We start from the raw sequence: 14,638 nt of genomic DNA on the forward strand, positions 1-14,638 counted from the left end.
CGGCGAACAGCCGCACTCCCCCAAGGCGCACAGCCGAAATCTAGCCCCATTCCCCCAGGGGCACTGCTGGCGAGCAGTGCCTCGCCGGCGAGGCCGCCCATTGCGACATCCTCCGCTCCTCCATCTCCTCTTGATCTCCCGCAATCCCTCCTCGAGCTCACCCTGACCGCGACAGGCGAGCAGGGGCAGGAACGCGTCGCGCGACCCCAACCTCTACACGGCGACGCGGCAGGAGCTAGCGGCACGACGTCAACTCAGCGGTCCTGCTCCTGCAGCGTACGTTCTTTATCCGCATCTCATCAGATCCGAACTAGAAACCTGTTGCGCGTAAGGTGTTCGACGAAATTCTCCACCGATGTCTCGTTACTTGGATTCTAGAAGCCTAGAATTCCTATACTCCTGTCCTGTGATATACTCAATATGATAGTTCTGCAAAATGAAGAAGAAATCTGTTGGTTTGGAATATGTTAGATTTTCCATTGCTGGTTTACCTTTTTGAATTACGCACGCATACCCCTGTCTGAAATTCTAGCTCTGCCAACTGCTAGGTGCGGGTGTATTTTATTTTTCGCGTCATATTTTGGGTTTAGCTGCTGAGTCCTACGAATAATTAAGAAGCAACATGTTGAATCTATTAAATCTTGAAAACTGGACTAAGCATAGAGCACTGGCTACTTTGTTTCCACTGCTTCGCTAGCGTGATGGTGTATGCATAACATTGTCTGTATGATAAAATTCACCTCTTTCACTGAGGTATGCAAAAGACAACATAGTGATATGTTGCTATTGTGTGCAGCCAAGGTGGTCCAATGGCTTCGAGTGCACCAAGCATCATGTTTCGGCGTCTTTTCAAGACACTCACTGTAAGCCCAGCAATAGCTTCTGGTATGACCAGCCAGCATCACCAGCTTCAGCAGCGTGCACCAGTGAGCGGTACAGCCAAAGGAAAGGCCAAGCTCAAAGCTGGCATGCCTTTGAAGCGCTCCACCATAGCAAAGAAGGGTGGCACACCTTCCACTGGTGGGGGTGGCCGTGGTCGCCGTGAGGCCATTGAGCGTATTACTCAGATTGCGGAGTCTTGTCTCAAATCGCCAACCCCCTTACGTCACTTGTCTCCCAAGGAGCGTCTTCGTGAGGCAAAACGTGAGGAGCTTGGGCTCAGCTCTAAGGAGCGCCAACGTGAACTTGATGCTGCCAAGGCTAAAGCCAAGTCTAAAGGTACTGGTGGAGCTGATGGCAGCCGTGTACTGTTGGGTCCACCGGGCCTTGATTATATCACTCTTGGGCTGGTTGATGAGGAGGCAATCCCTGAATATGAGCTGACAGTTGAAGATGGTCGACGACTTGCCAAAGAATACAGCCGTGTGCTAATGCGACGGCACCGTGCACGGCAAACTGCTGAAACAGCACTTTTGAGGCTCAAGAACGAGGCTATCATGGCACTCCCTGAGAAGCTGCAAGCTGCTGCTATTGTTCTTGACATTATACCATTCCCTGCAAACCGGTACATGGCAACACTCACGCCACCAATTGAAGGATATATTGAAAAGGTGCGGGACGCTGCTAAGAAGTATTCAGTGAAGGAAAAGCTTCGCTGAGTTTAATTCAAGGAAGGAAGGGGTCTCCATATAAGGTTCTGGGAGTTTATGATGCTTTCTAATGTTCCAGTTTGTTTATTTTTTTTGCCGAGTTTATACTATTTGGCCTGTGATAATCATATTTTGGTAATAAACTGGCATAGTTGCTTTGCAATGCTTTGCAATGCTTCGCCATGTTATCCTGACTGAACATGTGTACCTGTTGCTGTGTGATGCATCTTGGTATCATCTCATGCAAAATATGCAACTAATAGCTGGAAAGTATGTTCTTGTCCCTTGTATTTTCTTGAAATATCGTACCATGTAAAGCAGGAAAATGCATTGTCCAAGGCTTTAAGAAATTTCTTTTTTGGAAATAGCACGTTAAGCTTTCCATCTACAAGTATGTTTTAGTGTTTATTGCTGCCACCGATGTGTGTTGACCTCTTGTAAGACAAATGAAGCTTTCCATCTATAGTGAGTAACAATATATTGATGATGCTATGTGTTTGTCGAAGTAGCTTATGAGTTGAGATCTTTGTTCTCTTTTGTTGAGACAATGTTGTTGGGTAACTTTGACCACTGGATAATTTGGGACGGATGTATCTCTGATCATGCTACTGAGTTAAATGTTAAGTCTGAATAGGAGATTTGACATAATTAAAGATGAATAAGCAAGAGTTAAAAAATAAGAGCAGGCTACATTTTCTCATAGTCTAGATATCCAGCTTGCATTCCGCATGTCTTCATCCTCCAGGAAACCCACATCTAGAATCTGGCAGTCCTCCATCCATTGTCTTTTCATCATCTGTGGCTACTGAACAGCTGAGTCCAATCTGAAAGTTCTGTGTGCACTACGTGATTCCTCTTGCGTTTCCCCCTTTCTTCCTAACTTGCGTTTGATTTCCCAATTGCTTTTTTTTTTTTTTTTTGAAACCAGGCAAGACTTGCCATTTTCATTAATAGAGAAGAATAGGTGGTCAGTTTATTAACGGAAAACCGACCAAAAACCAGTACAAACACCCATGCCGACCATCATGGAATACGACCGTCGCATGGGCAAACACAACCACCCTGGCAACCCACCGAAGCTGCACAAACACCACCTACGCGAAGATCGTCGTCGAGGTTGCTCACCGGCATCATCGTCATCACTCCGCACCCGCAGCGACTCCGACTTTCCCGAAGAAGCGACCAACAAAGAAGACCTTGCCGAAGCGGCACCGCGAGGTTCAAGCTGGTTGCCAAAGAGGTGGCTCCTCGTGTAGGGGAATGCAGCTCCGACTCGGATGATGAGCTCCGGCGAGGGGATGCGCAAGACCCGCGCCGAAGGTGAACTCCACCTGTACCGCCCCTTGCAGGTCATCACGTACGACGCCCAAGAGAAGACCTCGAAGAACATGGCAGCTCCGACTCCACAGCAACGGAAGACCAGCATGGAGGAAACTCGGACACGCCGGGCCAAGCCGACTAACAAGGTCTTGCCGCGACCAAACCATCACTCTGTTACCACCCGATTTTGGCCAAATCAGGAGATGGGCCGTAAGTGAAGATGGGCTTGAAGGACGTACACGTGGAGCATCTTCGAAGCGGCCTTGTGCTGAGAGTTTGGGCTAAGTTGCCCATGTATCTGTAACATAGTAGATCGCATTGTAATTTAGATTAAAGAGATAGAGTCTGGCCCGTGCACGGTTAGGTGCACGCCCCAATTAGAAAGTCCCTTGGACTATAAATATGTATCTAGGGTTATCGGAAAAGGGGGACAATCATCGTTCAACCAACACAAATCAGGCGCATCGCCACCCCTTTCTTCGAGGGTTTCTCCCGGGTAAGCACCATGCTGCCTAGATCGCATCTAGCGATCTAGGCGTGACACGTTTATTCGTTAACCTTGTATCGCTCGTGCTGAAGCCTTGTTGATGGCGAGCAGTACTATTTATCCTTAGGTGTTTAGGGGCTTGCATTGGTGCTTTCACGTGCATATCTGCGTGGCAATGCCGTCCTCGACACCTAGCTGCCCTTACGTCTATCCAGACGTAAGGGCAGCATCTTGCTCGTTCGTAACTTAGTAGATCCGATCCGTTATAGTTGCTCCTTGCTCGCAAGGATTAGTTTAATATCTGCATAGTTAGGCCTTATGTTGGGGTCGGAGGATCCGGTGGTGCGTTAGATGCTCGTTTACCGTCCCTGCGAGGGATGTTCCGGGGATCAACGTTATGTTGGTTTTTAGGCCTCTCGTAGGGGTAGTTTGCATCATCTCTCGTAGCTGCTAGGCCCGATCGCACGTAGGACGTTCCGATTATGCGGTGAAAACCCTAAACCGTCGTGGATCGTTTTGGCTTTGTCCTCGATCAGCAGGATCCCCATGCCATTGTAAATCCAACGTGAAACATGGGGCGATCGGCTCCTTGAGCCGATCCACAGGGAAACCTGAGAGCCGATAGGGCTCGTATTTAATGTGTACGTGTCTACCATGCAGGAACAAATCGAAGCACTAACACCCTCCTGATCGGGTCTAGGTCAGGTGGCACGCCCTAGCAACCGCCAGGACGTTGGCCAGAAGATTTGCGGGACGACGCGAGGTGCCAGGGATCCACTAAGCGGCCCTGGGAGCTTCCCGGCTCTTCGTGTTGCTTAACCAACGCCCGTCGGGGGGTTTTGGAGGGTAACACATTTCGGCACGCCCGGTGGGACACTCTTCTCGCAACATCCACGTCAACACCGACATCCGAGATGGCGAGAGGAACATAGCACCTACAAGGATCTCCCTGCGGAGCACAAGAAGAAATACGATGAGCTGAAGGCCATCCGGTGAAGCCGAACTCATCGGCTCCTTTGAGACAACCCGTTCTCACAACATCAAGCTCAAAGGAAACACGTGTCCGTCGCATGGCGTCAACACGGTAGATCTCAGCCACTCCATAAGGGAGCCGGGGTTCTCCTTTAATGTCAACATGGCCAGGTCGGTGAACCGCACGCGCGCGGACAAAGCAGAGAGTAGCCACTCTCGTGGCAAAGATAAAGAAGAGGCCGTTCCATGCGACCGGCCCCAAGATGATGACAGACGATACCTAACCGAGGAGGAGGTGAGAAGCATACGGTATCAGCGCCCATTATCCGTGCATCTCCTCAACAAATATGAGCAGCAATATGACCGACGTCGCCGCTACGACGACGACGATGGAGGATATCGTCGGCTTGGTGCAAACAGGAGGTATCGTCAGAATGACGGCAACAACGACGGGTACGAACGTCGCCCCAGAGGGAGGTCAAAGGAGCGAGACAACGTGGATAGGCACTGGGACTGTCCCTTCTTCAAACATTGCTGGGACTCAGGAATGAGCCGATTGCCAACAATCGAGAACTGCCCAGAGTGCGAACAGCGAAGGAGAAGGACAAACGAAGTTTCAGTGTTCGAGCGTCTAGGACCTCTCCCGCATCGAGTAAACGAGCTGAGTCATCTCAAGAAGAAGACTTTGAGGAGTCGGATGGAGAAGAAGATAGGTATCACCGACCAAGGTGGTGCCACTGATGGACTCAGCCATTCTCGGAAGCGTAGAGTGCGGCGGCAGCGAAACCCGGAAGAAGCCGAGGCACGATGCACTGTATACGTTGAGAAGAGCACGGCCCGATCTGGCCGTGAAAATCCAGCAAACAGCGGAGACGAAGGCGCGCCCGCCAAAGAAAGTATGGCGCCCAAAACGGCGAAGCCGATGCACGAGCATCGGGCTGATGCCGATGCAGAGACATCGGCTGATACGAACATGGTATTCATACTCCCGTCGGAGTTTCGCGCTCCAAGCGACGAGGAAGTTTCAGTGGCTCAATTCGACTGCGGTCCACGACCGGTTGTCTTTGAAAAGCCACGAGATAGAAGCTACAGGCATCTGAAAGCCCTATACTTGAGGGGTTACATCAACGGGCAGCCTGTCAGCAAGATGTTGGTTGATACCGGAGCGGCAGTCAACATAATGCCGTATTCCATGCTACGTCGTTTGGGACATTCCAGCGACGATCTGATCAAGACCAACATCACATTAAGCGACTTCAACGGCCAGGCGTCAGAAGCGAAAGGTGTTCTGAATGTAGAACTTACTATAGGCCGGAAGACCATACCTACTGCGTTCTTCATCGTTGACAGCAAAAGCAATTACGCCGTCCTATTGGGAAGGGACTGGATTCATGCTAACTGTTGCATCCCGTCTACAATGCACCAATGCATCATACGATGGGATGGAGATGAGGTGGAAGTCGTTCGGGCGGATGACTCAATCGAGATATCATTAGCTGCCATGAGCGTGTGGGAAGCGAGATGACCAAGAGCCGCTCTCGGAATCGGTTTAGAGGGTTGTGAGCGTATCGAAGCCTCGAAAAATGGGGTAAGGCTGGTTTTATCCACCGGCCTAACGGAGTAGCAGTGTCCAAGACATTGGACATACGTGGCAAGGCCGATCCCGAGATCGGCCCTCAAAAATGAAAAGTAGAGGATCTCATCTCCAACATGCCACGTGGCTATAGTGGAAACCCGAGAAGTTGCAAATCATCGCCAAAGCCTTGCAACGGAAAAGGAGGCCGATTCCCGCAATCGGCCAAAATTATCCTCAAAATACCTTGTCTGTGTTCAGCATTGATCCAACAGATGCCTGAAGAGCCGATACCATCAATTACTTGACGAGAATCGGCTCGGGGGCACATAGATGGGTGAGACGAGAGGATACGAAGCTGAGGATGCATACCAAATGCCCAGCAGCTCAAGGTGTAAAAAATGGAAAATCCAAAAATTTTGAGCACAGCCGATGCGTAGACATCGACTTAAGAGTTAAAAGCCGATGCACGGCCATCGACTTAAGGGATGCGACCGTTACACGCAGGAGCCTAATGGAGCAGTCATCAGGTAGCGAGGCTCTACTGAAGGGCAAACATGCCGGCGGCTCTCCTCAGTAGAATTGTTGGTGGCTCCGTTAGCAAACCTCCAAGCGGATCATGTGTTGGCAATATCGGGTGGGGTAAGTTTAAGGGATCGCGACCCTGATCAATAACAGGAGCAGCACAAACATGCAGTTCAGGTTAAGGGTGAGCCCGACGAAGGAGCATGTCTCTTCTGAGACCAGGAGGACAGTCGATGATGAAGCGATCGGCTACGGCATGTTACGACCAAAATGGGGGAGAGCATCAGGAAAACGTCCTCACCGGGAGCTGCATCAGCCTGCCAAAGATGATGAGCCAATATGATCGGCAAGGCGCAGGACTTGAACGGAAGAAGCTCGGGGGGCAGTTGGCCCTGAAGGATCCTTCGCTATAGGAAGCCGATTTTTTCGGAATCGGCTGGCCCTGCATCACAGCTTGTCTGAGGAATGGTGCTGATGTCGCCAAAAATATCAGTTTCCACATACAAGTCAATTGAGTGACAAGCCCAGGGCTCTATTGTAGACACCTGCCCAAAACCAGATTGCCAGCCCGCTGGGTTGGCTGGTAAGAGTCATGATCTTGTTTGAGGTCTCATGGGGCAAAGCCGACGCATGGCCATCGACTCAAGGGATACAGTGGTTACAAGCAGAAATCTTATGGAGCAGTCATCACCAAATCAGCAGTGCCTGCGCAGGCCTACGGATCAGGTTAGGATCATGAGAACAACCGATGATCATCCGATGATCTCCTGGAGCTGGACCATTCTCACCAGAAGCTGCATCAGTTTGCCCAAGATGATGAACCAATCAAAGCAGCAAGGCGCAGGAATGGAGCTGGGAGGGGTTGAAAGGCCACTACATTGAGGTTTCTTGATTCAAGGGAGCTGCTGATCTTTCCAAAACCTTTTCGGTGCTGGCTCCTTGAGCGTAAGCGTTCTTGCCTTGTTTTAATGAAAAGCTGGAGTAGCTCGGGGGGCAGCTCGCTCTGAAACATCGATGATCTGGAGAGCCGATTCTGTGGAATTCAGCTAACACAGCACTACAGTTGGGAAGCCAATGATGGCCCAATCGGCTGGTCCACTTTTATCCTCGCCTTGACTGAGGCTCGGGGGGCAGCTCGCCCTTAAGGTTCCTTGTTCTATGGAGCCGATTTGGTTGAAATCGGCTTGCTCTGCATCACAACTCGTCGAGAGAGGGTGAATTATTGCAGAAGGGAATTGCTGGAGTTGATGGGAGGGACGTAGAAAGGACGCAACGATCGTTGATGGGCTCTGGACCAGCTGTGGCTGCAAAGAAATGAAGCGTCACAAGGACAGTTATGGGCGAATAGTGCCTGTCCCGCAAAAGTATTAGCTTCAGCAGCGGAATTGTTCTAACGACGGTCCTAAGATCTCCTGAAGGCAAAGAGGATCTGGAAGACGAGGATGCCGTTAAAGTCCAACATTTCGGTCAGTTGGATCTGTATTTCCAGGTTCTGGGGTTTGCGCGATTGTGGCTCGACCGGGAGTTGGAGGTCCGGATGGATCTACCTTGAATTTGTCATGAGAGTCCGATGCACTGCCATCGGCTCATTGAGCACTGACCAGATTGACAGTCGGCGAGGCTCGGTACGAAGGGCAATCGGCTAAATTATCATGAAGAAGGTCGGCAAAATCAAGTTGGGGAAATTCTTCATTGATAAACTAGATTTCTTACATAAAGAGCTGATTGCTCTCAAAAGGAGGTCTTAGGGGGTACATTGCCCCGTCTACTACTACGGCCCTAGGCTAAGATCCTATCTAGGGGCCGTTGTCTGCCCTCGTCGTCGTCGTCATCATCGCCGTCGTCGGCACCTGCTCCCGGCCCGGCTCGTCGTCGCTCGCCGTAGCGACCACCGACGGGACCCTCGTTGTCCTCGTCCTCCTCGTCAGCATCGTCGTCATCGCTGTCGAAGTCGCTGAGGTTCCCGGGCCAGGGGCAGTGGCGCTTGGCCGGCGGCTCGTCGGAGGAGCTGTCATCTTCTTCCTCCTCCTCCTTCTCCTCTGCCTCCTCGGAGGAGGGGGCTCCGTCCCAGGGAAGGTGGTCGTCGTCGCTTTCCTCCACCGCTTCCTCATTGGCGAGGAAGCGGAGGTCGCTCTCCCCGTCGGTCAGGGACTGGTCGTCCTCTGACCAGATGGAGAAGTTGTGGCTCGGATCGTCCCCGGCCTCGATGGCGCGGCGGGTGTTGGCCGCATGGGCCTCCACCGGGTCCCACTCCGGCGTCGGTTCGCGGAGGGGGGAGGACTGTGCAGAAAGGTCCGATGAAGAGGAAGAAGAGGAAGACATGGCAGCAGAGGAGGGTTTTTGGAAATGCTGATGCAGAGGGAGGAAGAGGAGAACTGTTCGATGTGGCCGAATAAAAAGGGGAATATATGGTTTAATGCCTAAGCAGTTCCCGAGGACGTGGTGCCAGAACCGTCAAGTCGTGCAGAGAAGGCGAGGAGGCAAGACGTCATCATGAAGAAAACTGCGACGGTTCTGCCACGACATGACCCTTCGAAGGAGACAGATGGTTTTGCAATTACCATTGTCAAAACCAGGGGGCATGTGTTACCACCCGATTTTGGCCAAATCAGGAGATGGGCCGTAAGTGAAGATGGGCTTGAAGGACGTACACGTGGAGCATCTTCGAAGCGGCCTTGTGCTGAGAGTTTGGGCTAAGTTGCCCATGTATCTGTAACATAGTGGATCGCATTGTAATTTAGATTAAAGAGATAGAGTCTGGCCCGTGCACGGTTAGGTGCACGCCCCAATTAGAAAGTCCCTTGGACTATAAATATGTATCTAGGGTTATCGGAAAAGGGGGACAATCATCGTTCAACCAACACAAATCAGGCGCATCGCCACCCCTTTCTTCGAGGGTTTCTCCCGGGTAAGCACCATGCTGCCTAGATCGCATCTAGCGATCTAGGCAGTACACGTTTATTCGTTAACCTTGTACTGCTCGTGCTGAAGCCTTGTTGATGGCGAGCAGTACTATTTATCCTTAGGTGTTTAGGGGCTTGCATTGGTGCTTTCACGTGCATATCTGCGTGTCAATGCCGTCCCTCGACACCTAGCTGCCCTTACGTCTATCCAGACGTAAGGGCAGCATCTTGCTCGTTCGTAACTTAGTAGATCCGATCCGTTATAGTTGCTCCTTGCTCCGCAAGGATTAGTTTAATATCTGCATAGTTAGGCCTTATGCTGGGGTCGGAGGATCCGGTGGTGCGTTAGATGCTGTTTACCGTCCCTGCGAGGGATGTTCCGGGGATCAACGTTATGTTGGTTTTTAGGCCTCTCGTAGGGGTAGTTTGCATCATCTCTCGTAGCTGCTAGGCCCGATCGCACGTAGGACGTTCCGATTATGCGGTGAAAACCCTAAACTGTCGTGGATCGTTTTGGCTTTGTCCTGATCAAGCAGGATCCCCATGCCATTGTAAATCCAACGTGAAACATGGGGCGATCGGCTCCTTGAGCCGATCCACAGGGAAAGCTGAGAGCCGATAGGGCTCGTATTTAATGTGTACGTGTCTACCATGCAGGAACAAATCGAAGCACTAACACCCTCCTGATCGGGTCTAGGTCAGGTGGCACGCCCTAGCAACCGCCAGGACGTTGGCCAGAAGATTTGCGGGACGACGCGAGGTGCCAGGGATCCACTAAGCGGCTCTGGGAGCTTCCCGGCTCTTCGTGTTGCTTAACCAACGCCCGTCGGGGGGTTTTGGAGGGTAACACACTCGTCAACGCCATCGTTGCCACAAAAGCCGCCACACGGAACACCGACATCGCCGGTTGGACACCTGCCAACCGCGAAGTTGTGTGCGTCCAGCCCAAAGGAAGTGCAGATGTGATCGAGGTCTTCTAGACGACGCCCCAAAGGAGGTAAGCGACGTGAGACGACGCCCGTCGCCCGACCCAACAGGGCCAAAGCTTTCACCCGAAGAGCCTGATCCGAGCTTGGAGGCCGAGGGAGCTCCATGGCAGTGCCTCCAACGAGGGATCAACGCCCGCGGGCGCAGCCACCGCAGGCCGGACATAGCCGGGCAGACTTTCGCCCGGAACTTCAAGGCCACCATCCCCACGCAACTGGCCGAAGCCAGCCTGCAGTTCCACTGGCCCGCACACACCTGCAACCACGACCGCGCCATCGCGAAGCAGGGCCACCACAGACCTCGCCGCCGACGAAGTCGACGGGCCAGATCCTGCACGATCTGGCGACCACCTCCAGGGCGCCGTCGACGACCAGCAACAGCCAGCAGGCCGCCACCCCGCACAAAGGAACCACATAGCAGGAGGGGGGCCGCCACCCCACCCCATCGTGACGAGCCGCAGCCACAGGGCTGCCGGGGTCGACGCCGCCGGGCCGGTGCAGGGGAGCCGGAGCTCAGCCACCGGAGGCGCAGCATAGGAGTCCACGGCGCGCGAGGGGGGCTCCAGGCCGCCAGACCGGCCGCAGGAGGCCGAGCCTCCCCAACCGGAGCAGAGCATAGTTTTAAAAACCGGACCGGACCGGCGGTCCGACCGAAAAAACCGGAACCAGCACCTTCACCGGCCTGTTAGGCGCACTGGACCGGACAAGGAAGCGAACCGGAAATTTTGCGGTCTAACCGCTTGTTTTCATCTGAAAAGAAGCAAACCGGAGGCAGGTCCAACCGGACCGAACATATTATTATTCTCGCGAGCGGAAAAAGAAAGTGGCCGCGAACACAGGGAGTGGAAGTTCAGCACTTTCGCTTCCCGTGTACGTGGTAACCACACACGCCATGCTACTTGTGTGATTATAACATGGAAGCCAACCTATTTGATAAGGTATTTCTCTCTTATATTACTAAAAATAACAATTAATTTTTAATTACCGGTCCAGCTATTGAACCGAGCAAACCAACGGTTGGACCAGTGAACCGTGAACCGAGAGCCTCGCCGGTTCGGTCACCGGTCCGGGTTTTAAAACTATGGAGCAGAGCCGCCGCCCCGATCCGCGATTGCAGCGCGGGAGAGGCCCCGCCGCCGCCGTCTTCCACACGGGCTTAGCCCGGCGAAGTCATCCGGCGACGGCGAGGGGGGGTGGAGCCTGGGGGCTGGGGTGGCGGCGGCAGGTTAGGTTTCCCCCGAGCCGCCCCTGGAGACGACGCGCAATTGCGTCTCAAGGTACATGAACATGTGGGATAAAGACATCAGCCTTCTCAGAGTCTCGGACTAGTGTATTGCAAAATCGCCAATTGTGTGGCACTATTGCTTGATCTAGTCAGAAATCCACGAGGTGGAGATTTATTCTGCCTGAATGTACGATGTGCTCCTTGTGTTGAACTTTTTTTTTTTGAAACAATTAGTAACCTTTATTATTACACAAAAATGGTTACATCTTCCACCAATTGTGAAACAAGAAACAAAGGCGGCTCTTCTAGCCAAAAGTTGCTATTAGAAACATTTACTGATTTTGCTATCAAATCTGCCGCTTGGTTTGTTTCTCGCGGACAGTGGGTCAATCGTGTCGACGCGAACCCTGCCATGATCGTTCGACACTCATCCAAGTACGCCATGCCTACTATCCTGTTGCTTGTCGGGTCTTCAAAAGCTGTGACTACGTTCATGGAATCAGTTTCGACATAGATACGGGTACAACCTGCACGTTCAGCCAGGCGTAGACCATCACGGACTGCCTGCGCCTCAGCTGTGGTTACATCGATCACTCCGTCGATCTCATTTCTACAGGCTGCCACAAACTGTCCGCTTGCATCTCTTATAACACATCCCGTGGATGCCCTTCTAGTTTCTACGTTTACAGCTGCATCTGTATTTAGCTTCATAAACCCGGCCGGTGGTTTAGACCAACCCATTTTTATCCTGGCCGACTTATTCTTCTTCACTTTCAGAGCATTAGCCACCATAGCTTTTATTGATAGAGCTATTCGGCTCGGTGGTGGAGCCTCCCCCTGATGTTTCATCTCACGTCGCCTCCACCAGATGAACCACGCAGCTGTGGCTAGTATCTCCTTCCCCGGTAAAGACCCCAAGCTAGGTATCGCATGTTTTGTATTCAACATATGTTCCAATACTGAACTACCCGATAGGTCTAGCTGTGCTGCAAATTGGACTTGTTGATCTAATCCAAGAGCTTGCCAGACTTCACGAGCACGGTCACATTTGAACAACATATGTAGAATATCTTCCGCTCCCCATGCACATACAGGACACTGTCCACTTCTTTCAATATGCCGGTTTGCGAGGGTGCACATGCACGGGATTATACCATGCAGAGCCCTCCAAACAAAAATTTTAACCTTCGCCGGTACTGTAAGTTTCCATACATTCTGCCAAACTGGGTTTAACGTGGATCCACTTGGCTCATCCCGTCTTCGTGTCCGGGTCCGGCTGCCATATTGGTGTTGCCATTCCAAATGGTAGGCCGACTTAACAGAAAAGACGTCATTTTTTGTGTAGTGCCATGCTACTATATCCTCTGAATCCCACGGTGACAAAGGTATAGCTTGTATTCTTTGTACATCCACGGGATAAAAATTATCCACCAACATCTGTGTATCCCAGTTACCGGTCACTGGATCTATGAGCTCCTTGTCAACACCCGGATTTTTAAGTCCGGATGCCTATTATGTCATACCTCGCAATCCCAGGAATATTGTTGTTGCGAGACATAATAGTTAAGTATCACAGTCATCATTCATTACAAACCATAAAGTCTTACAGATTGGAATCACATGATCCATATTACACAAATAGTTGATCTAATGATCAACGAACTGATCAACGAACAAACACAAGTTCATAGCGGAAGCGTAAGATACAAGGACTCTATAGTCCACAGGCCAACGCTTGATGTTAGCAGACTCCTAGTTGTTGTAGACTTCCTGTTGACCGTCCTCCTCGTACTGCTGCTCCTCTTCATAGTCTGGCCATTTGAATAGCCAGGGACACAGCCGTGAGTACTTTATGTACTCGCAAACTAATACTAGTGTAAGTGCTAACATTTCTATTAGGGGGGGGGGTGCTAAGCTCTAGTTTATTTGCATAAAGCCAATTTTATTTTTGCAAGTATTTACTAAAGACTTATTCATGTGCTAACTAACTCAAGTGGGAACATTAGTGTCATTCCCACAACTCTGTTGTGTTTTCAATATACTCACGTCACCATTCACCATTCATATCATCAACATGTTCAAATTCTAATACTGGAAACTGTATGGCCTTTCCAACCGTCCGTAACCGTGGACACGGCTATTCGAATAGGTTGACACTCTGCAGAGGTTGCACACTTGTGCCACAACATTTGATTTCATCCGTCGGGATTTCCCCGAATCATCGTAACACGATACGCGGATCATCAACCATAACCTTTCATTTACTAACCCTAGTATGAGCACCTCTCCCCATGAGCTTGGCCTCCCAGTGAAGACCAACTCGTCAACCCGGGAACTGCACAGGGCTTGGCCGTACAATTCACTTCAATTCACATCATTTCTCAACAACTGGAGGCAGCCTCGGCATAACCCCTATGATGTGTGTTCAGTAGGGAACTCATACTAAGATACATAAACTTCTAGTTAAGCCCTTACCCATAATCAGGTATTGTGGGGGTACTCAATAATTGGAAAGGTATCGCATCCAAACCAATATTAGTTTTTAATCAAAAATCACTATCTTCTCTTGGTCAAATTCACCTTCAAAAGTCATTTCATAATCTTTATCATCATTATTTCACCACACATGTTCCCATCTAGAGTAGTCATTTTTAATTCAGCACTAGCATCTAAGGATGAGGGGTGCTAAGTACTTTGCTTTGCTTCTAGGCTAACTTTGATACTCTTGTACTAATCTAACATTAACCCTATTGAAATATGAATCAACAGTACAAAAATAACAGTAAGTAAAACTTGGAATTAAAACTGGGAGATAGGCTCATAAACATAAAGTAAATGGGTGGTGCTTGGCTCATGATGAGCTAGCACTTTGCAAGAGTATTATCTTGCCTTGGTTGGGAAACTGGTCAAAGTGGTCTTCTTCTCCTTGACAGTAGACCTCCTCCTCCTCTGGATACTCCTCGGTACTAGCGTCTAAAATACGAATACGGGGTACACAATCATCACACCAATTTATTTACTAAACTAAGCACACACATGATTCACACAACTTCAACTA

General features: G+C 50.7%; 1 protein-coding gene across 1 annotated transcript; it reads left to right on the top strand.

Moving 5' to 3' along the window:
- The first annotated feature begins 201 nt into the window (after positions 1–201).
- On the top strand, positions 202–1,604 carry LOC124686536. The gene is made up of 2 exons (XM_047220469.1): positions 202–276; positions 797–1,604. Exon 2 carries the CDS (start codon positions 810–812, stop codon positions 1,596–1,598), a length of 789 nt encoding a protein of 262 aa, XP_047076425.1. The 5' UTR covers positions 202–276; positions 797–809; the 3' UTR covers positions 1,599–1,604.
- Positions 1,605–14,638: the final 13,034 nt, after the last annotated feature.

Source organism: Lolium rigidum, chromosome 2, assembly GCF_022539505.1.
Source record: "Lolium rigidum isolate FL_2022 chromosome 2, APGP_CSIRO_Lrig_0.1, whole genome shotgun sequence".
NCBI lineage: Eukaryota > Viridiplantae > Streptophyta > Magnoliopsida > Poales > Poaceae > Lolium > Lolium rigidum.